At 46.3% G+C, this 22,414-nt stretch overlaps 1 protein-coding gene across 3 annotated transcripts in view; it reads right to left on the bottom strand.

The window, feature by feature from the left end:
* LOC144782012 (ribonuclease Oy-like) overlaps positions 1–22,414 on the bottom strand; it is a 128,839-nt gene that overhangs the window by 73,713 nt on the left and 32,712 nt on the right. For all 3 annotated transcript variants that reach the window (XM_078661120.1, XM_078661119.1, XM_078661121.1), the window contains one exon: positions 14,767–14,824. In XM_078661120.1, coding sequence (XP_078517246.1) covers positions 14,767–14,824 — 58 coding nt within the window. The remainder of the gene's footprint in view (positions 1–14,766; positions 14,825–22,414) is intronic.

Genomic DNA, 22,414 nt, shown 5'->3' with positions numbered 1-22,414 from the left:
AACTTGGTCCTCCAAATCGGCTTTAATCTTCAAATAAGGTTTTTGATAACTTTAGCAGAAAGGTAACTTTATAAATATGTACTTTGAGATGACTGAGCCACAACTGACTTAAAACCAGTTTTTCCACTCATCATACTTTCAAAGGCCTACACATTTCTGGATGGAGTTGGTGATTCTGCCTGTCAGAGGACCACAGACTGGCCTCTGGACCTAGGAAGGCAGCGGTATTGTCAATTACTGGCTACTTAACATGCTTTGGTTATTTAGGAAGAGGTAAGAACCAAACGCAGAACCATAGACAGACTAGACAATGGCTATTTTGTATTGTATATTCCAAATAACACTTCTTCTATTTATTCTGAGAGCCCTTATAGACAGCAAGGTAAAACTTCAGTAGGACGGAGAATGAGATTGGACCCCTGAGGAGAAGAAATTTCACCTAAATAGGAGAATGTTTCCATAGAGAGCCAAAGACACTCCCAGGGTTCAGACATCTTAGACTGATTATTTCTGGGAATTTCTGCAGTAAAGTGAAGGGGGAGTGCTGCTAAAGGAGGTAGGTGCAAGGCTAGAAAGTAGCCAGTATTTGGTAGGTAAAATTCTTCAATCACCGGCTAGTGCACAGGATAAGTCTGGCGCCAGGCCACCACCTTCTCAATACATTCAAGGGTCATGGAAGACAACATTTGAAGCTCAAGGTCCTGCTAGAAGAATGAACACTGCAGATATTTTCCTGGCAGCCAGGAACAGGAAGTGGTCTCCAAGGGTCGGATGTCTTACCTCCTGTTTGCCTGCTCTGAAGTCACAAAAAGCAGATGAATTCTTGTTTCTAAGAGAATCCAGCTTACCACAGAGGTCCGATCCTGGCAGTACTCCTGGCTTGAGAGGGGACATGATCCTTAGAAGCGTGCCTTTAGGATATGGATGCTGTTGAATGACCAGAAAGAACTTCTAGAATTGACAAACGTGAGATTTCTAATTTTTTTTTACACTTTTGGAAGATCGACACAAGGTGCTACGGATAACCATAGAGGTCGTAGTGTAGGTAAGCAAGAATACCACGTTTGTCTTGCTCAGGTCTTCATTGCAATCAAAGTCGGTTCAGCTGGACCTCCTGAAAAGGGTATCTGGTGTTGTGGAGCCCCCACCTACAACTGCCAGTCTTACCTCACTAAATGAGTTTGAGAATTAAAAACGTTACTTAGAAGTCTGAAGGTAAAATCTTGGACCAGAGTGAGGCTGTAAATCCTTCCCAGCGACAAATCAACCTCAGCAGATATGGAATCTAGCTTTAGCACCAAAATCAGCAGCTTCAGCATGAGTTTGATGCTGATGTATCCAACTTTGAGGAATTCTTGCTGGCCTTAGACTTGGATCTTGTCCCAAGAAGAATTTGCCTTAATTCCAGAACTAAGTCCTAAGGTAAAAACATTGGGCAGGACAACCCAGTTGGTGCAGCCGATATCTGCTTCATCCTATATTAAGTGTCTCCGCTTCAAAAATTAATAACCCACTTTATTGAAATAAATATTCAAGTGATAAGTACTGTGGCCATTCACACCCAAGACATCAGTGTACCCACCTTGCAGAGTTTTGGTCATAAAGAACAGCCAGTGAATCTTCCCACTTCCTTAGTATGTTATGAATACTTAATCAAATGAACACTTATTTTTTTAAAGAAACACATTTTACATTGATTTGTATCTGGACCTAGACTTGCACGTGTGCAAGATACAAAATTGCTAGAATACACCTAAATGAATTGCATATTCTGGGGGTTGTGAGAGGGTCAGCAACATTCTCTAAAGGAACTGTTAACGAAAGAAGAGTTGATGCAAGCCATAACATTTATGGAATTGTTGCAAGACTCTGAGAGGTGATAAGTTCCCTAGTGAGATTTATATAGAATTAGGAGGGATATTAATTGATAAGCTGCCGGAAGTCTTGGAGGAGGCCATATAAATCGGCAGACTACCAGAAAGCATGAGGACGGTAAGGACACCAATGCTACTTTAAGCCAAGTGTAAACTCCCAGATCACTATTAATAGTGAATAAAGATAATACAATATTTGCAAACAGGTTGAAAAGGGCTTGCTGTTTGGGACAAGTGATGGAACAAAGGAAGAAATGCCGCAGTGGTAGAAAAGCCCTGGGCTCCTTAAGCTCCGAAAAGGCCTTTGAGTTACCAATTTGACAAACTCCAACAATTGAACTTTGGGCCTCAATCAGTTAAATGGGTGCAACAGCAAGGGCACCCAATGTCACAACTGTTTACTTTAGCTATTGCACCACAAGTGTGTCTGTTGGGCGTAAACCTGAAAAAACACACACTGATGGCCTGATTCACAAAGGTAAACTTATAGGTTTGTGTAAGTAAACGCTTTTTCAGTATTCACAAAAATGCGTAGTCTTCGCACTCATAAACTTACTATTAAAATGCAGTTTTGTAAATACGGAAAAAGCATAAACTTGCTCAAACATGTACGTTTACCTTTGTGAATTAGGCCCAGTACCTATTATTTCGTATGAATCATTGTTGTACCTGTTTGGTGCAATACTCCAATGGCGGGCATTAGCATACCACAGGTCAGCCTTAAATTTCACCTTGAATATTTTCAATGCTTAGCAATCATGATATCTGACTATGTTCTTGTTAGTTGTAAACTGAATACAAAAATTGTGATTTAGCTGCTGTGTAAAAATGTTGAATTCTGATTGTCTCTAACCCAGTCACAAGTAGGGCAGATAGCATTGATTAAAATGAATATTCTTCCCATATGTCTTTACATATTTTAGGAATGTATATATATATATATATCTATTCAAAAAATGTGCTTCAGAGCCTAGATGATGCACTATGTTGTTACTTCATGTGGTGGAAGACACAGGCTAAGTTTTGATATCTTGAGGATAGATAAGAAGGAATGAGGCTTGTATCTCACATATACAATGATATTGCCTCTTAGCTTCAGTATGCAATATCTTGTTTCACGGATGATGGAGGCCTGGATAAGATATTATTACCCTATATAAGGATCCTGAGTTATCCAGTTTAAGTGTAAGAGACACAGATAAAAGAGTACACCCCCTACCTTGTCAACCTCGTGAGAAAACAATGGCAACAGTGCTGTTGGATGTTCAAAATGAGAACATTCCACCTCCCCAGGTCTTATGTTAAATATAATGCGGGTGGCATGCTGACCCCATCCCCCCGGGACCTCCACCTCCCCGGGGCCATAAATAAAATGACTAGGGAGGCTGTGCGGACCCAGCCCTTGGACCACCATATCCCTGGGGCTACAATTAACATCATAGAGGTGGTCTGCGCAGACCCTTGGCTCTGGGGGTCACCACCTCCCTGCGGCCAAATACAAAAAAGGAGGGGCCTGCACAAGTCCCCTCTTAGAGGCATTTATGGCCCTGATGACCACCACCCCCCAGGGTGAGCTACTACTATGTCCGAGGATGCCCACCCCCAGGACATACCTGTTTGCTTTTGCTTGGCGGGAGCTGACAAGTCCTGCCAAGCCAAAAGCAAACAATCTGGTTCCAGTGGGCGGGAGCTGTCAAAGTGTTCAAGCCCGCAGGAAGCAGAGGTTTCTACTCTTATCCTGCCCACAGACATGAGGGCAGGAAAGGAGATGAAACTAATGCTCTTGCACACAGGGAGCTGCATTTCCAGCAGGGCCCTGTGTGCAGTAGCAATGCCTGCTCCCGCAGGAGGCGGGTACCCATCTGGGACTGTGGGGTACTTGAGGCTCCCCCTGCGGTCCATAAGCACACTGGGTGGGCTCCAGGGCACCCAGGGAAACATGGCTGGGCTCCGGGGGATGAGGTCCCAGGGGCCTATATCAGCCCGAGGAGGGAAGCCATGTGGCCCCCCTTCCCCATTGAATAATGGTCCGGCCACGGCAAATGGGGTCCCTGGGTCCAAAATTGGCCCAGGGTGGGGGGGCTATGCGGCCCTCCTCCCCCATTGAAATGTGGCAGGGCCCAAGGGGATGAGATGCATTTTTGAGGGAAAACAAAGGGCAGAAAAACTAGCAAAAAAGGCAAAACAGAGGGCAGAAAAACGAACAGAATAGGTAAAACAGAGGGCAGAAATACAACAAGGATAGACAAAACAGAGGGCAGAAAAACAAGCCGAAAAGGCAAAACAGAGCACTCAGCCAGTGCCTAATTTGCAAAAAAATAAGTGCCATGAATCTCGTCAGCATGCCACTGCACCTTGTACCACACATTGCCCCTGCCAGCACCGCCAATAATAGTAACAACTCAATCTGAAGTCCAACGCTCTCCCTTCTGTTGCACAGACTGGAGATGGAATAGTTAATCTCCCCCCCACCCCCGAAGTCCAATACTTTCTCTACTGTTGACCTATTTGGAGTGGGAATAGTAAAAGTAACCCTTCTGAAAACCTACGCTTTCGCTACTGTTGCATAAACTGGAGTGGGAATAGTATGTCTATTATTCCAAAACTTCAATAATTTACTTAATATGTATGAATATATCTAGTATTATTATTCGTTTATTTTTGTCATTTTATATTATTTGTTTATATATACATATTATGTTTGAATATTTACAATATTTTTAGTAAATGTCTCTTTGAGATTTTATAGTTTTTTATATTTAATCAATTTGGTAATTTTTTTGTAAAGTTTTGCAGGTGGTTTGTTACATTTGTTTGTGATATATATTGCTCGTGATAGAACTACATGTTCCGGCATGCCATAAAACCCACTTAGGGCGACTATTGAATTGTGAGCATGCGTGTTATGGAAATAAAAGACAAGTGTTGCTAAGATGTTGTGAGCAAAAGCCTATGATTAAGATACTGGAATGCATCGAAACAAGTCAGGCTGATATGAACAACTGCGGGGACACTTGGAGAGTCAGTACAATTATACCGGATGGTCGGCAAGCTGCGGAGTGCTCTGTCGAAGCTCTTTGACATTTGGTGAACAATTTTTAAATGCACGGCGGTCCGGCCGTGGTCAGAAGCACCATCTCGGAGAAAGGTATGAGAGGCTGTGGCGTAGAACTGATCTTTCCCGGTTACAGCACAGTGAGCCAAAATCTAAATAAACTCTCCTCGTTCCCTCGCATACCTACTACAGGATATGAGAAAGCTTTTAATGGACAATATCGATGGAAAACCCACTTAGGGATTATAGTTGCTCGTGCTAGAACTACATGTTCCAGCATGCCATAAAAACCACTTAGGGCGACTATTAAATTGTGAGTATGCGTTATGGAAATAAAAGACGAGCGTTTCCAAGATGTTTGTGAGCAAAAGCCTATCATTAAGATGCTGGAATGCATCTAAAAGCGTCAGACTGATATGAACAACTGCGGGGACAATTGGAGAGTCAGTAAAATTATACCGGATGGTCGGCAAGCTGCGGAGTGCTCTATCGAAGCTCGTGGGCATTTGGTGAACAATATATATATATACAGGGTCGGATTGGGATCACAATTCGGCCCGGGCACTAACGAAAAAAGTGGCCCACATTCAAGAGGCGTGGCCTATATTTAAGGGGCGTGGCCCACATTCAAGGGGCGTGCCCTTTCATGAAACACCATTTGCACAGACAAGGAATGAAAGTGGGAGGATACTGTTCTTGCACAGGACACAGGGCCAAGGTGACAATGGCCTACATGCTGAGCAACTAAAAAAAATAGCAAGGCCCCTTTCTGTCACAAAATTATTCCAGCCCTCCAGCACAGGAGCACCTGAAAAGCAGCAAAGCCCCTGCTATTACTAACCTACTTAGCCCTCCCCAGACCTTCAGCTCAGGAGCACATGAACAGAGGTAAGGCCCCTGCAATTAGTAAATTAATCAGCCCTCCAGGCCTCGGGAAAATGTCCTGGCAGGGGAGCACAAAACACAGCTTTCTGGGTCATCCAAGGTAGCCAGGTAGCCAGGGGGGAGGCTGAGGTGAAGCTGGTGCATGGGAAGTGCCTTCCCAGTGTGTTCTGGCAGTTTGAGTGTTTACCATTTACTGTAGTATTACCCTTGTACCTGTGTATGGTACCCTTTTGTAACTTGCACACGTCATTTTTCTCTGGTATCACACTGTATGCTACCTCTCACTTTTGTTTGCTTTAGATACTTGCACAAGTGCCACCATTGCCTACGTAGCGTTTGTTCTTGTGCTGGAGTGTCTGCCATTTATTGTAGTATTATATTACCTCTACTTGTACTTTGTACGCTTTTGTAACCTGCACACGCCACTTTTTCCTCCTGTAATGTACAGATTGCTACCTCATGTATTTTGGTTGCTCACTATTGTCACTTTTGAATCACGTAACTTAACGTTTGCTTTTGTAATTTGTCCACTTGTAATTTTTCTCCTCATGTATTATTGCTGTTCCTAGTGTGAAGCGCTCTGACACCTTCGGGTAAAGTCCGCGCTATATAAAATCGCATAAATAAATAAAATAAAAAAATTCCAAACATCACCTGGCCCCCACAGCAAGACCTATTCTTCCTCGCCCACTATGCCCTGAAGTGCTGTGGGCGAGGTGTTAAGACTAACACCGTTTGTGGGCTGCATGGGCGCCAGGGGGCCGAGGTGCAAATGGCTCAAAGGCCTGAGAAACACCTGGCCCCCTGGGAGGCCGATTCTGGCAAACAATCACCCCATCCCCAGCCCAGCCTCAGCTTGATTGCTTGGCAGGGTAGGGGGTGAAGGAGAGGCCACAGCTGACAATCGCTGTCCGGCCGCACAGCGAGGCTGCTTTCATTTTCACTGTCTGTCTCCGTGCACTCTGTGGGCCGTTTTTTTTCCTCCCCTTTCCTTGTCCACTCTCTGTGGACTGGGACAGGGGAGAAAAAAACGGCCCAGAGAGGGCACTGAGGCACCGGCCCTTCGGCCCATGCCCGAATGCCCGCCTTGCCAATCCGCCCCTGTGTGTGTGTGTGTATATATATATATATATATATATATATATATATATATATATGTGTGTGTGTGTGTGTTTATAGTGGTAAATTAAAATAATAACCCAAAATAATCTAATGTAAAATATATATTTTAGTAATAGTTACATTATTACCTACTGGCCGTCGGTAATTATAGTTACGTCCTCGTTTCTATTCAAAAAGGTTTTTTTCTATTGTCAATATCTTTGGCGCTGGTTGGCGAATCTTTGCAAAATTTTTCCAGGTCCCGGGGGCAATCACACAATATAGAGGGGGGCCTGCGGGGGCCCCCTGAGCCCGGGACCTTGTGTGTGGGGCTCAAGCTCTCCCCCACACGGCCCCGGGGACCACCACTTCCCCAGGGCAATTGTAATTAAGGTTGGGGGTCCGTTGCAGACCCCTGGGGACCACCATCTCCCCGGGGCTATTTTCACATTGGGAGGGGGGTGCAATCAGTGGCCTTCCTTTGTAGTGTTGTCCTGAGTACACCCTCATCAAGGATGATCTTCAGGTCCAGGAATGGGATGGTTGATTCGCTTGTTTTACCGGTGAACCGGAGTTGTTGATTGAGTCCATTGATCCATTCGAAGAAGGAGTGACAGGTGGTCCTGGGTCCTCTCCTCAGTATCAGGACGTATCTCTTCCATGTTACGAGGTTGTCCTTATACGGGGTGTCGCAAGAGAATATGCTCCTGGCCTCAAAGGAGTACACCAAACAGGAAGGAGGAGACGCCTTCCTCTACTACCCCGACAGCTATGAATATCACGCGGAGGCGCCACACACGCTCATTACAGGCAGCCGCTGGGAGAGGGTAGGGGCTAAAGAGCTGGCACCCGACGCAACCGTGAGTAAAAACCACCATCACGGTGGAAGACTGTACTAACAATAGTGTATGCATTAGGCTTGCTTTACCTACTCCGCATTCCCGAAGTTGTTAGTCACGGCAATTCTGTCTGCATTTGCACTCTCTCCCTTATATATAGCTAATAGGGTGTGGGTATCCAATGGATACTAGCCTTGGGAGACTGCTCCCGTTTACGTGAGGGTAAGCAGGGCACTGCCCTCCACTTCATTCCCAATATGATTGTTTGAATATGTCTTTTAAACATGGCTGGCCACCACCATATTGGTAACCATTCAAGATTGCACGATGCAAAGATGTTCCAGCACTGGTAACGTGACATACCGATGGAGGGGTTTCAACTCTTCAATTACCCCCGGGAATGATGCGCACTAGGCTGGACGCCTGGCATGCCTGATTGGACTCTTGTCTGCTTACACGGACCACTAGTACAGCAATCACCCGCGGGGGTCATGCGGGGTACCTCAGGTGCTATGTCCACTCCCTGTGATCTTTCACCGTGACATGGCGCCCCTGGGGTGTCTCTGCATGCACCATGGCGTGTTGACTGTGAGCATGTCTTTTACGCACGTACTATGAGTTGCTCATGGTGTTCGAATGTTAACTGGTCAGATTATGCTGTCACGGACGCTACCTCACGTGATGTGCGAAGATTTAATGTAAACTTTGGCCATGACACGTCTGACGCATGAGTTCACTCTTTATTTATTTTATTATCCCTTTTAGGTACTTCCTTTGCTTGGGCATATCTACAAGTTGAGATTTTACACCACACAGTAGGGAAATCAACCCTGTGGTCAACCCCAAGCCACCTCTCACCTATGTGGGTTACCATCTCTACACTGGAACCCCATTTTTATGTGCACATCTACCACATCAGTTAGGTCCTGAAGAAATGCCATTGATCATTCAGACAAATAAGACATAAAACATGTCGACCTTTTGCTAAGTTACACGGGCACATCAGGCCTTATAGTAACTCACCAACCTTCTGGCTTTTTTATCTACCAGGGGCACCACGCTATTAAAGGGTTTCCCTGTGGATACCCCTAGGTAGTTTTATTTATCTACTCCTGCACGCACCTCACCACTTTTCCCACTGGATCCTCCCAAAACACCCGCACTCACCAAACGGCTTTTCTCTTAAAAGATCTCCGTGAAAGTGACCCTTCGGGGGACCGTCTGGCATTGCAGCGCCAGCCCGACGAGGAGCAAAAGCCCGATGATGAAGCATGACATCCTTCGGGGTGTGTGAGGGCAACTAGGAGGCAAGACTCTGCCCTCCCCTTCGGGATTGGATCCTTGATACTGGGGATGAACTTCTGCCTCTCTCTTTTTCCTCCGCCTCTCATCTATTCTATTCTCAATCTTTCTTTGCATTGACTGGGTGACACATTGCACCCTCAACTTGGAACAGTGTCCCCTATGATTTAACAGCATATAAAAAGGGCCACTCAAGCGATCAAACGTTTTCTCAGCATCGAGGGGGACGGCGGCCCGGCAAAATCCTATTCAGCGTGACAAACAGCGTGCAAGTGTTGAGGGCTGTGGATTTATAGGGAATAAACCCTAATCGCGCTGGTGAGATCAGTTTCTCCACAATCAAGGCAAGTCTAGTTGCCAGCATTTTGGCTAAGATTTTATTACCAAAGTTAAGGAGCGACAGGGTACAATATGAGCTACATTTTAATACGTCCTTCCGGGCTTGGGTAACAAAATTATAACAGCTTCTCTCAAAGTGGGTGGAAGCATTCCAAGTTCGATGGCCTCCTGATACATATCAATAGGATGGGGCACAAGTAGGCTCTAATATTTTTTATAAAAACAACCCGCGAATCCATCCAGCCCGGGCGCTTTAGAGCCATCAAGAGCATTGATGGCTTCTGTTACATCATCCTCTGAAAAGGGCTCAGCCAGGAATTCCTGGTGGGCCTTCTCCATCCAAACAAGTGAAACCTCATTGAGGTAGTCACTATAGGCCAAAGGGAGATCAGCAGTTCTGGAGCTATAAAACTATATAAAGTTATATAATACTTAAGTACCTCTCTCAATACCCCTATGTTACCTGTGATCCGCTCACCATCTTCCCCACTCAGTTCCGCTATGTAGGTGGGCCTACGAGTTTGTTGCATCAGTCTGGCTAGTGTCCTACCAGCCCTTTCACCCTCCCCATACTGCCGAGCGACTGCGTATTTACCTAGATAATGTGTCTCCCGTTCCGCGGCTTTGCAGAATTCTGCCAAGAGGTCCGCACAACTTTGCAAGTTGGGGGGAATCGGTATGAACTGCACCACAATCTAACTTCACAAGCCGTGCTCTATCTGCACAAAGAGCCCTAAGTACCCCAGCGTTCTTTGAGATACACACTCCCTTGCATAGGCCTTGAAGGCCTCCCACAGGGTAGCCTTAGATTCACCAACCCAACATTAATCGTAAAGTATTCAACTATCGCTTCCCCAAGTTCCGTGGCAAAGACAGTAACCCTCAAAGCCATATCTGGGAAGCGCCACAGTCGCTTCACCCTCACCCCCCCCCCCACTCTAGGGACATGCAGGTTTACCATCACAGGAGAATGATCCTATAAAGTACACGGGAGATGAGTAACCACGTCAATCCATTTTGCTATCCCATCAGACAAGCACCAGTAGTCCAACTGCGTCCAGATATTATGGGGCGCAGAATAATCAGTATACCGCTCCCTGTCCGTGCAGTGATATCTCCACGCATCCACCAATCCCAGCTGTTCAGTAGTGTACAGCACCACGCGCCTCGCCCTCGGTTTTGTGGCTATTGTGTGTGCTCATCCCAGGTCAAGCAGCAAATTGAAATTCCCTCCCATATAAATACAATCTTCCCCCATGTGAACTATGTGTCGGTGGATAGCTTAAAAAAACTTGGGGTCATCAACATTTGGGGCATATATATTAACAAGTAGCACAGAGTGCTCAAGCATGGAACCTTTAACCAATAAATAACGACCGCCTGTATCCAGATAAACCACCTCCTCCCGAAACGGCACCTGTTTAGTGTATCAACACTGCGACCCCTCTGGCATAAGAGATGTATCCAGAAAAGTATTTATGTGCTCCCCAACCCGATGCCAATGATGTCCTAACATTTGGCGCAATGTTAGTCTCTTATAAAAATGCAATGTCCACTTGATATTGTTGCGTGTAGTTGATCACCTGCTTACACTTACGGGCATTATTTAAACCCCTACCATTCCAAGACGTTAGCACCACACTGGCCTCTGCAACAACCTTATTAACCATACTCTATTTCCTGTGTTTCTAACTTACTGATATCAAGGCTACGTAAGCAACACTGCAACTGATAAATAAAAAAATAGCGAGCTACAAATATTCGCCAACAAACACAAGTCCCCCCTCCCACCACCCATCCGCAACACCTAACTCTGGAGCAAAGTCCCTATTCCTTAGAACCATGATGAAAGAATCATGCAAACATAAACAAATGCGCAACTGCACTGGGGGGGTGCCAACACCCCGCCGCTTCCCCTATTATTGGTATAGGGTGCCTGCATAATTGCATGCGATGCGTCTATGGCGGCATACTAACGTGCCACAGGCATGAGTCCACCGTGGTGCAGCACAAGCAGAGGGAACGTAGCATCATACTACTGCAATTGGGAAAAAAGGTGTAGTCTGAATAATTAGCGGAAAAAAGGTTTGCACTAGCACCGTATGTCCTGGGTATGCTGTGGCGATGCTGTGCCTTTCTTTCTCACAGCTTTGGAATACTTCTGACAGAACTCTTGGGCATCATGGGGGAGTCGAACACTCGGGACCAACCATCAACATCCACCTTCAGCCGTGCTGGGTACTACATCCCATATCGTAGTCCCATCTTCCGCAGGGCCTCCTTCCCCCTGGGTACTTTCTAGGTGCCTCCTGGACCATAGCAGTGAAGTCCGGGTACAGGGATAAGCTCGAGCCCTGCCACTCAAGCTGACCCTTCTCACGTGCCAGCCGTAAGGCAGTATCCATATCCCTAAAATTCAGGAGCCAGACTATGATCGGTCTTGGCGGGTACCGTGGGTTGGGTCATGGCCCCAAAATATGATGTGCACGCTCAAAAACAAAGGTGGTGGTAAAGGATTCACAGCCAAGCATATACACTCCAGTAGGTGTATCCAACAAAAGCGTAAATGTGGCCGTATCCCAGCAGCTAGTGCATACACAACGACAACAGTGCCCAACAGCTGTCCCAGACGTGTTGCAGGGCATTCACTACAGTGTGGTGGTCAGAGAGTGTCAGGAGGAATCAGCTGCCCAGATCTAGGCAGTCGTCTCGAGCAGGCACTGCAAGGTCAGGCCTTGGGGTGGGGCCCCCATTGCAGGTTGGGGCGCAGCCGGTACGTATGAGTGCCCCCACACACAGTACACTGCTTCGGTAGGATGCCCCTCAGCCCAGATAGGCCCGACCCTCTAACACGACCCGACTCGACGCACTGGGAGAGAGAGAAGATGGGGGGGGGGGGGTTACCACAATGCCAAGGCGGGACAGGAGACAGGCAGGACGGGTGCAGCCGCAGGAGGGGCAAGTGCAGGCAGCACAGTACACAGCCAGGAGGCCGATTCACAAGCCCGCCTGCGGCCCCTGTCGCCACGGGGCTTCCGGGGAATGCCAGTGCCCCTGATGCCGTTGGAACAAGCCTCCAACCCCCCCCCCCCACAATCTCTCACAGCAACATGTCCTCCGTCGGGCCACACCCACCGCTCCCAACAATCTTGCAGTTCCACGCTCTGGCTGGCTCGTGACTCGAGGCCCGGCTTCCCTCGTGGTGGTAGGCCACACCGAGTCAGTTCAGGCAGTTCTGCGCCGATCCGTACCGCGAGCCTCTATCAGCCTATCTCCCCCAGCATGAGCCACACCAATATCTCCTACACCTCACAAGGTGACGTCGGAGTTCCTGATCGCCATTTACACCACCATTACGTGCTCAACAAAGGGAAACCGCGGCGGAGCTCCAAGCCTCCGCGGCCAGCGGCTTGGACACGCCCCATATTTTTGGATTTTTTTTAACAATATTAGTGTGAAACAATATTTTTTTCGCTATTTTTGCACTTACCATTATACGCATAGGTGCACGATATTATTGTAATGAGCATTGTTGTTCCAATATTTTCGTATCATGATATTGTTGTTTTCGATATTGTGTCAGTTATCTGTTTATTGCCTGCCTGCAGTGGTGCAGCAGATTTACTCCATTAAACAATGTTACACTTTCTACTAGTGAAATACAGGGGCCATATCATATAACAATGGCACTGAACGTCCTAGTTAAAACAGTCTCAGCCACAGGTTTGGGCTGACTGGTGTCTTGCGTAGTTGAAGAGCTGGAGTACCGTTATTTTGCCATCTTAAAATCGTAAATGATTGTTTGTCACAGAAGCTTTCAGGGAATGAGATGCTTTTAGCAGGAAGTATAGCAGCCTGTGTTACCCTGCTTTTGGAGACAAGCTGGAGGACTGCAAAACCTCAAGTGTCCATAAAATAGATGGAAAGGAGGGTGAAATAAGATTCTGGGGTGGTTAATGAAGGGAAGAAAGGAGAACAGCGGAAGGTAAAGCAGAATTGCAGCATCTCCCTGATGGACATTTGCATGTGCTAAAAGAACAGGTGCTGCAAAAGAAGGAAAGATTGATCCCTCCAGCAGTGCCCCTCATCTCCCCGTAGCCCCTCATTCGCATGCATTTCATGGCGCTACTCATTGCAGTGTAGGGCGTCAGAGCACTTACCGTTACTCACACATTTATACAGAGACAATGAATCATACGTGTGTAAATCAGTCTATAGGAAATGTTACATAAAACAATGAGGATTGCAAGCTGTCACATCATCCATGGTAGTAGGCAGTATATCTTAAGAATATTTGGTCTGGAGGGACACAAACTTAGGATTTCAAACAAACCACAGTAGTTGGGGCTGGCTTTACTAATACGAATATTTCCACCCAAACAAACCTTTTTCAGCAACATTGGGATAATGAAAGACTGGGGAGGAAAAACATAACGTTCTAATTTCTACCATGTAGTTTGCATTCAGCTCTTTAATGACAATTCATGGGTCACTCTGTTATATTAGGATTAACTAATGAACTTCAAGTACCAAAGGGATCTCTGTAACAAAAGTAGTAACCCACTGAGCTACCCACATAAAACACAGTTCTGTGATCTGCATGGGACACATTATTTGCAGCAGGTATATTAACCCTCTGCTCTACTTAGTGATGAGTCAAAACTGCCACAAGACAAAACTCTGATCTATCTCCATCAGGTACATTAATCACCAGAGTTATCTTGACATTTTTATTGTTGCCTGAAAACTACTGGACACATGAACTTTGCAGCAAGTGCTTTGTAAACCAAAGATTCATTTTAAACACACCAACCCCCACCCCACCACCCCCACCAGCTCAGCGCCAGATCCACCAGTCACAGCCCTGCCAAGTTGAGTATGGTTCAAGAATATCGTAGTAAGAATATTGCCATGCATTACTAACATGTCATGGCTATTGTTTTAAAAAATATTGCCCCACTGGAGTTAATAGTAGAAAATCTAGACCCAATGGCGAAGTACTCTTTTAGCCCCTTCCGTGCTCCTGTCGGCCAACGGCCGTCGCAAGCACTACCTGGCTAGTGCTGCGCACGACCGTTGGGTGACGCGGCCCCGCCCACTTGTTAAAATCGCCACACCGCAGCGGAATTCGCGCCGCAGTTAATCGGTTAAACAATTTCATAACACAATATTGATGTCCAACAATATTTCTGGCTACATTAGTCTGCCTTACAGCCCCAAATTCAATAATAAAAATGCTTATGAAAATGCAAAACCTGGGAGCACTGATTGCATGAATTGCCTAGAACCCCCATTACTGTCGATTAAAGTAGGTGCATGAACTTAAAGCAGGTGTCTGGGTAAGAAATTAGGTTATAAGTATCTTACTTACCACACAAAATGAACCAGGCCATATTTGTACAAACTTCATGCATGTCCAGTCACAAAACCTAGAACATGAAGAAAAATATAAAGGTGCAATAAATAGAATGCTACATATCCCATTCTACAAAAAATGAGGTTTACTTCAAGACTAATATGAGGCAATACTGCAGTGAGCACAGAACAATAGTGCATTTGACACCTGCAAAGGATTGGTACGCTCCTCCAAACATAATTGGAGGGAACTGGGGAGTGCCACTTTTATAACACATGTATGCATGGAAATTTTAAATCAGGTTTAATAAACATTTCAGGGCTGCCGTAATGTTGTAAAAAGTGGAAGTTTGCAATCTCCCTTCAAAATAGTTACATTATGTTCTTATTTAGAGGAGTGTTCTGATGTCAGACTGAGCCTGTGATACGAAAATGACATCCCTGGTGGTTTGTAATAATATTTTACATGAAAGTAGTGACATATGTAGCTTGACCTCTGCACCATTACACGTGGAAGGAAGGAGTCCTTTATGACCTTCTTCGTCTTGAATTGAGCCGGCTGCATACGCCAGCGCCTCCTCACCCCACTTCTCACAACCGCTAAGTGACCAGAGCAGGCACACAGACCAGCATCTTTTTGGGTTGAAGCCTACCAGACATTACAGCTGTCAGGGTGTGAAAAGATATCTTGTGAGCATTCTGAAGGATTCCCTGGGAATGCATTCTGCCTATTGCTTATCATTGACTCTGTGGTTTATAACACACATTTTCTGGCTTTCTATTTGCTGGCTTTATTTGTTTTAGGCTGTCCAGCATGTCTTTGCCTCTCCTGTGGAGCAAAGCTTGTTCATCATCCCTCCTTGTATTCTTCAACGAGTTCTCACTTTCTGTAAACAGGCCTTTAAAATATGTCTTATCTTATCACATTTGCTGTGCGTTCATAGACAAAGGTCAAATGTCAGGTTCTGTCTTCCTGGGGAGCTTGGTATTTACTTTTCTTTCTCTAACTTCAAAGTGAGACAATTTATCTGACAGTCTTGCCGGGTACCGAAAAAGAAAAGTTTTTCTAGCACACAACAAAATGTATATGTCTGTAAATGAACTGTGCAAATATTTCAAAATATATCAGAATTAGAAAAGCACAAATCAAGTGCCTTTTTTGTAATTCGGAAGTGTGGTGGAAACATATATTTTAATGTGATCAAAACAAATCAGTACACTAGGTGATGCCATTTCCATACATGATTGTGTGTTTGCTGTACACTTGTTCACTCTACCCTAATCCACCCTTTGCCACTCCACTCTGACACTCTACAACACTCTACTTCACTATGTGCCACTGCACGGCACTCCACTCTACCCCACTCCACCCTACGATTCTACTCCACTCAATGGGTGCTGCATGTTGCCCCTCCTCTACCACCCACAGCTTGTCCATTGCTAACATTCCCACCCTGTTTGTTTTTTCTTCTTGGTTATTCCCCTGCCTCAAGCTCCTCTGTTGCTACCCTTCCCTTTGCCTGTTGACCCCATGCATTTACTCCCCCCAACCCGCTCCTCCATTGCACTCCTTCAGTCACATTCCTTAAAAATAAATTCATTTTTTTGGATGTCCTGGCAGCTCTCTGTTTTCAACAGCGTTTTTGTGCACCTTTTGAAATCATTTGTTTTTTTTAGGTCTCAGCTAGACAGTGCATGCGCTGTCTCAAAGAGACATGTTCTTTTCATTATGTGGGCTTCAGCCCACCCGTAGGCTTACCATTTGCTCCCTCCATTGTCGCTGTCATATCCTTTATGTCAGTTTGTCCATGTGTTTAGCCCTCCCCAGAGCATAGACCAAGTGCTAGTTTCCATCCTCTGCCCCTATTTTAGAAGCTACTTTTTTCTCTGTGTTTGAGCACTCCACGCGAGTGTTTGTGTTTTCACTTGCTCCGTCCTCCATCTCCTCTTCCCCTTCCCACCTGCCCCATCTCAACCCCAGCCAGAACGCCCTCACATCCAAATTCTGCTTTATCTGTGAATGAAATACATGCAGGAAAACTTTAGAAGACATAAGCTAAATTTTCTTCTCACTTGTTTTACAACACTGAAGTTATAAACGCATCATCAGGTGTTCTCGTTCTGTAAATTAATTTACAATTTAATATACCTCAGAATGAGTCTGCAAAGCTCAGAATGAGTCTTCAAAATTCAAAAGCACGCGTGTGGGATTGTGTGATGCAGTCTAGTGGTTGGGGGGTGGAGTTAAAGGGAGGAGCAGGAACAGGAGGAGCCGGGGGACAGGAACTAGGGCAGTTAGAGTAGGGACAGGAACATGAAAGGAGGTACAGAATAAAGCTCCTTTATGAATCAATGATATTGTCTGTCGTTATTCACAAGACATGACAACTGGCGACGAGGGTGGGATGTGCATGCCCATTGCTCACCGGACCTTGTGAGAGCACCCTGTCCCATGCAGTGTCCAGACAAGAAGAACACTGCCGTGTGGAGCCGAGCTGCCGCCCGAAACGAGAAGCCAGCAGCAAGTAACCCTCTCTCCAAAGCCAGGAGATCGAGGGAGCCCAAGGAAGCCGAGGGAACGAGCGCCCGAGCGTCTGAAGAACAGAAACGCTCAATCGCGCCAAAAAGCGACTCACGCCTGATGCGTGCAAGTTGGCGTGCCCTGATGGAACAGGAGTCAGGAGCCCACCCCGACTCTGCTGTGCACCCAAGGTGGTGAAGAGTACCCCAGGTGAGGGAGACTGCCCCCAGAAGACCTGCTTGCAGGCGACAACGAGCGCGACGAAAGCAGAGCTCGAAACGGAGCTCGAAGACTCCCGGCATCGGAAACCTGACTCCCGATGCGTGAGCATTGGCACGCGATCGCCGAGTGAGCGCGGGACCTGGCAAAGCAAGGTGAGGCGGCTCGTGATGTGACCCCCTGCTCCGTGACCTGCCGGTTGCGTGGAGCCCAAGTGAAAGAGCGCTGGTAAAGCGCTGGAGATCCCGTCCAAGAAGCGCGCGTGAGCGCTCGACCAGGTGCTCACCCCGGATGCGGTAGAAAGAGTGGAGTGCAGCGGTGAAGAAAAGGTTGGGAGCCCACTCCGATCCTACCTGCTGATCTGGGGTGCTGTTGGCCTGGTGACCGGGGAAGGTGTCATCACTGGAGAAACCGTCTGTCGGTAAGTGCCGGTTGTGGCGGAGGGAGCCTGAAGAATGGAAAAACCGAAAATCTCGTGGGAAACGAGATTCCCATAGCTGCGGCCATTTTGGAGTCAGGCGACTCCTCCAATCCCGTCAGGGATCGGAGTCGGCCATATTGAAGTCAGGCAAATCAAGTTGGAGGAACAAGCCTGGATAAATGTAAGTCAACAAAAGAAGCAAGCATTGACAAATATAAAGGAACAAGCATTGGCAAGAATAAGTGAACAAGCACTGGCAACTACAAAAGAACAAACATTGACGAATGGAAGTAAAATAAGCATTGATGAGTGCAAGCGAACAAGACTTGGCAAATGGAACAAGACAAGCAGTGGTCAGCCCAAGAAAACAAACATTGTTAAATGTAAAAGGAGAAAAGAAAACAAGCACTGGTAAAGACAAGAAGAGAAAGAGCACAACAAACATTGGCAAATGTAGAGAGCAAGCACTAACGAAGATAAAGGAACAAACACTGACAGAAACAGAAGTAGATAGAAGCAACAAGTGGACACAAACAAGCATGGGCAAATGCGAGAGGTGCCCAAAGATAAACAAGCACGAGTACCAGCAACCTGAAGTAAAAGGAACCAAAGTGTCAATAAACACAATAAGCACTGGCAAGTGCAAGAGATACACTGAAAGCAAGCACAAACCAACACAAACCCGAACATACCAAGCATGGACGAATACAGATCCTGAATGTAACGAGCACGAGCAAAAGGCAAGTACCAAAGAAAATAAATGATCCAGAAGCATGAGTAAGTGAACATAAAAGGAAATATTCTTTCATCATTGAAACCACTGGATAACCTGTGCCAGACCGAAAGAAACACAAGAACGAGATGTCACTGGTGTCATGTATCATCGCGGAAGAGCCCCAAATCACCTGCAGCTAGCAGGCAACTCAAAGAAAGTGGGGATTTGCTGAGTCACGCATGGTCAGGAAATCGAAGCTCAACTCACTGAGACAACCTTACTAAGGGTGGACAGAATACAGTAGTCACCCAGGTGTGGCGAACCGTACCAGAATCAAAAGAAACGATCAGGCACAGGAGCTCGGCAGAAGAAGGTCAGCTAAGAAGACGAGAAGTCGAGTGAACAGCCCGTGCCCTGTGACTATAATTGATCAGAATCCTCCTCTCATGGCGGGGGAAGGAGTAGCACAACGGCGCAACCCTTGCATCAAAGCACCACCCCCAGGAGTGCAGTATGATACTTGGAGTCTGTGTCTCGAACGGAACCAATGGCTGGCAACATTGGGTGACTTCCTGGACGCCAATGGTGAACAAAGAGAAAGAAAATGTCTAATGCTACTCCTCCATCTGGTGGGTCCTGAGGGCCGATGCCCGATCAGAACACTCTCCAAAGAAGACACCGAAATCTATGAAAGACTCCAAGAGAAGCTATGTGCTCATCTCTCCGCACAAGCAGATGTGGATCAGGACCGCATCGTCTTCAACACAGCTCGGCAGAAACCAGGTGAACCATTGCCAACCTTCATCATTCGGTTGCAAAACCTGGTACAAGGCTGCCATTTCAACACCTTTACGAATGAGGACGCAGTTCGACTCCGGATAATTGAAGGCTGCGCAAACCCCGCAACAAAGCGCAAGATCCTGCGAGGGCATTGGTCGTTAGAAGAAATCATCAGGAAGGCTGAAATTGGAATGCACGTCAAGGCAAGAGACAGATCAAAGGACCTGGGTCTGAAGGCAAATTGTCAAGATGCCTGGACAGATGAAACTCGGAAAACAAACAAAACGGAAAAGAGAGAGAGGGAAGGCAGACCAGCGAAAAGACAACGGGAGAGACACAGTAACAAGGAGCACTCAGAGTCAGTCAGTCAAAGGACAACCTCAAGGAGTTCTTCACCCTCAAGGTGTCATTCAAAGTCTGACGAGGAGGGAGCGTCAAGTGGGACAGATCGCACCCCTGGACAAGATGGCAACCTACACAACAAGAGAGTAAGGAAGACAAACTATAGAAGGAGAGATCAAAATGGTCAAAACTGGAAGTCGGCGCAGGAACACTCTTCGTCAAGTCGTGAAGATGAGTCTGAGGGAACATCCAGCAGGAGAACACATCACACCCGTATCATGGGTGTCCGAGCACCAAACAAGTGGGAAGAAGAAATAGGTTGCATAAGACGAAATGGTCCTCCCCAACAACGAACCGGAAAAGACCAACGCATCAATGGCACCCAGGACAATGAAGAAACTGAGAAGAAGTCGTTGATATGTGAGAAAGGCAAAGATGGAAAATCTCAAGACCAAACACAAAGAACAAGCACGTGGTTATTGAACAACTTCTCAAATGAAACAACGTCAAAGACAAGTCGTCGAAGGCGCCCGGAGAAGCGTCTTAAAGACAACCCTGAGTCAAAGAACAACGTGTCACGGCCTACTCATTGCAGAAATCCATTACCTGATACCCTCTCTAAGGAACGCTTTAAAAGGGGCCTAGCCAGGAACTCCTCTGGGTCAGAGAGCGCGTCTGTCCGATCCTTTAAAAGGGGTATGGCCAGGAACTCCTCTGATTCAGAGAGTGCCTCTGTCCGATCCTGGAAGTCGACAAAGGACTTCTCTGAACCAGAAAGCACGTCTGCTCAATCCCGTGAGTCGACCGAGTCATGGTCCCGACAACAGACATGGCGTCAACCACCCGAACGCACCATGGAACCAAAGGACATCCGTCCCGTCAAGAGCAACATGTCACACACTAAGTTCTCTGAATACTCAGTCACTCCACAGGACAACCTGTCATGTCAGTCACAAATATATCCAGATATAGATCAGACACCGTCACCCCTGAAGGGGTCCGCGAGGCTGACTCAAAGGACCTACAAAAGGAAAACAGAGACAGTGGACCTTAGTCACCGGATGGGAAGAGACCAGCCAGTCACTCCGCAAGGAAAGCCGGACGTGTCAGTAGAGAGAGATCATCAGATGAGAGAGAAACATGCCTATGCACAGATAGCTCACGAGTTCGCCAGACAACCCGAGGCAGTGAATGAGTTATCGAACCAAACCAAGACAGTCTCATCAGATAGCACCGTACTGTCTGGCATACATGACCCTGAATTGGAGGGCAGTGTTGCTCTCGACCGGACTAGACAAAAGGAAGTAAAAGTAGATGCGGCGAATGAGTACCGAACCAAACCAAGACAGTCTCATCAGATAGCACCGTACTGTCTAGTATACATGACCCTGAATTGGAGGGCAGTGTTGCCCTCGACCGGACAAGACAAAAGGAAATAAAAGTAGATGCGGGTGCTCGGAAGAGGACCAGAACATTATCCACTCATGAAAGAGATCGAGCATCTGAACCAACCGTAGTTACACCACCGGAAGGAAACATGAGGACTGCGGACTGCGAGAGTAAACAGTTCACACGCAACGTGGTCAAGAATGCCCTGATTAAGACAATGGAAAGATTGACCAAAGCCAAGCCCACCACTGATTCGACACTACTGAGGCTTGAAGAACAGGCTGTCCGCCAACCCGTGTGGTGGATTGCAGAACTGCGAACACTGAGGACATTAAGCTCATTTTGTTAAGGAAGGGGGAGATGTGGGATTGTGTGATGCAGTCTAGTGGTTGGGGGGTGGAGTTAAAGGGAGGAGCAGGAACAGGAGGAGCCGGGGGACAGGAACTAGGGCAGTTAGAGTAGGGACAGGAACATGAAAGGAGGTACAGAATAAAGCTCCTTTATGAATTAATGATATTGTCTGTCGTTATTCACAAGACATGACAACGCGCTTTGCGGTGTGTTTGACTACTTTAGCATGTTTGCTAAAAAAACTGAAACAAATAGTGCTCCTTTCCAATGATTACATGTAAAATTCCAGTTCTGTGTTTAAGTTAATCAGAAGATATTTTCTTTGTGCGTATTCTAGAGGTAGTTGAATCCATAGTGCCACCTTGCGGCCAATACGAGAACGTGTGACACTTCAGCTTGAAGAATATCATAACGCCGCCTCGTCGTAGGCTTCACTTTACACGATCGCCTTATTTTTTCCCCTGGCTCAAAGTGGTGGTGAATATAGAAGATAGGAGTTCAGCATATTCTCTATTACCTTAAATAAATATAAGTATTTCAGCAGCACACTTCTTTCTAGGCACAGACTATTTTGTTTGGCACGCTTTAGGAAAAGATCGCTTTACAAATGCTTAGCCACGTTTGCCTAAGGTCATCACTGCCTGTAGCATTTAGGATCATTGCCCTTTGACAAAATGAGAGGGAAACTTTTTTCAAAGATATTATCGAAATGTACTTCTTAGATGACCCACATGGTTGCATAGCTTAATATTTATTTGACAGGTTCTTAATACTCATAATGCAAAAAGTATTATAATAAACGAATATACATGACTAGAAAACATTAACATTGACAAAGCCTATATCTCTCACATTGCCTAGACCTATGAGCTTTGCCAATGCTTGTTTTTTTAGTTACCCACCCTCCAAGTGGAGTCCACCATCTT

This window comes from Lissotriton helveticus, chromosome 9 (assembly GCF_964261635.1).
Source record: "Lissotriton helveticus chromosome 9, aLisHel1.1, whole genome shotgun sequence".
Lineage (NCBI taxonomy): Eukaryota > Metazoa > Chordata > Amphibia > Caudata > Salamandridae > Lissotriton > Lissotriton helveticus.
The sequence above is the reverse complement of the archived record's forward strand: the minus strand, read 5'-3'. Positions and strand labels throughout refer to the sequence as shown.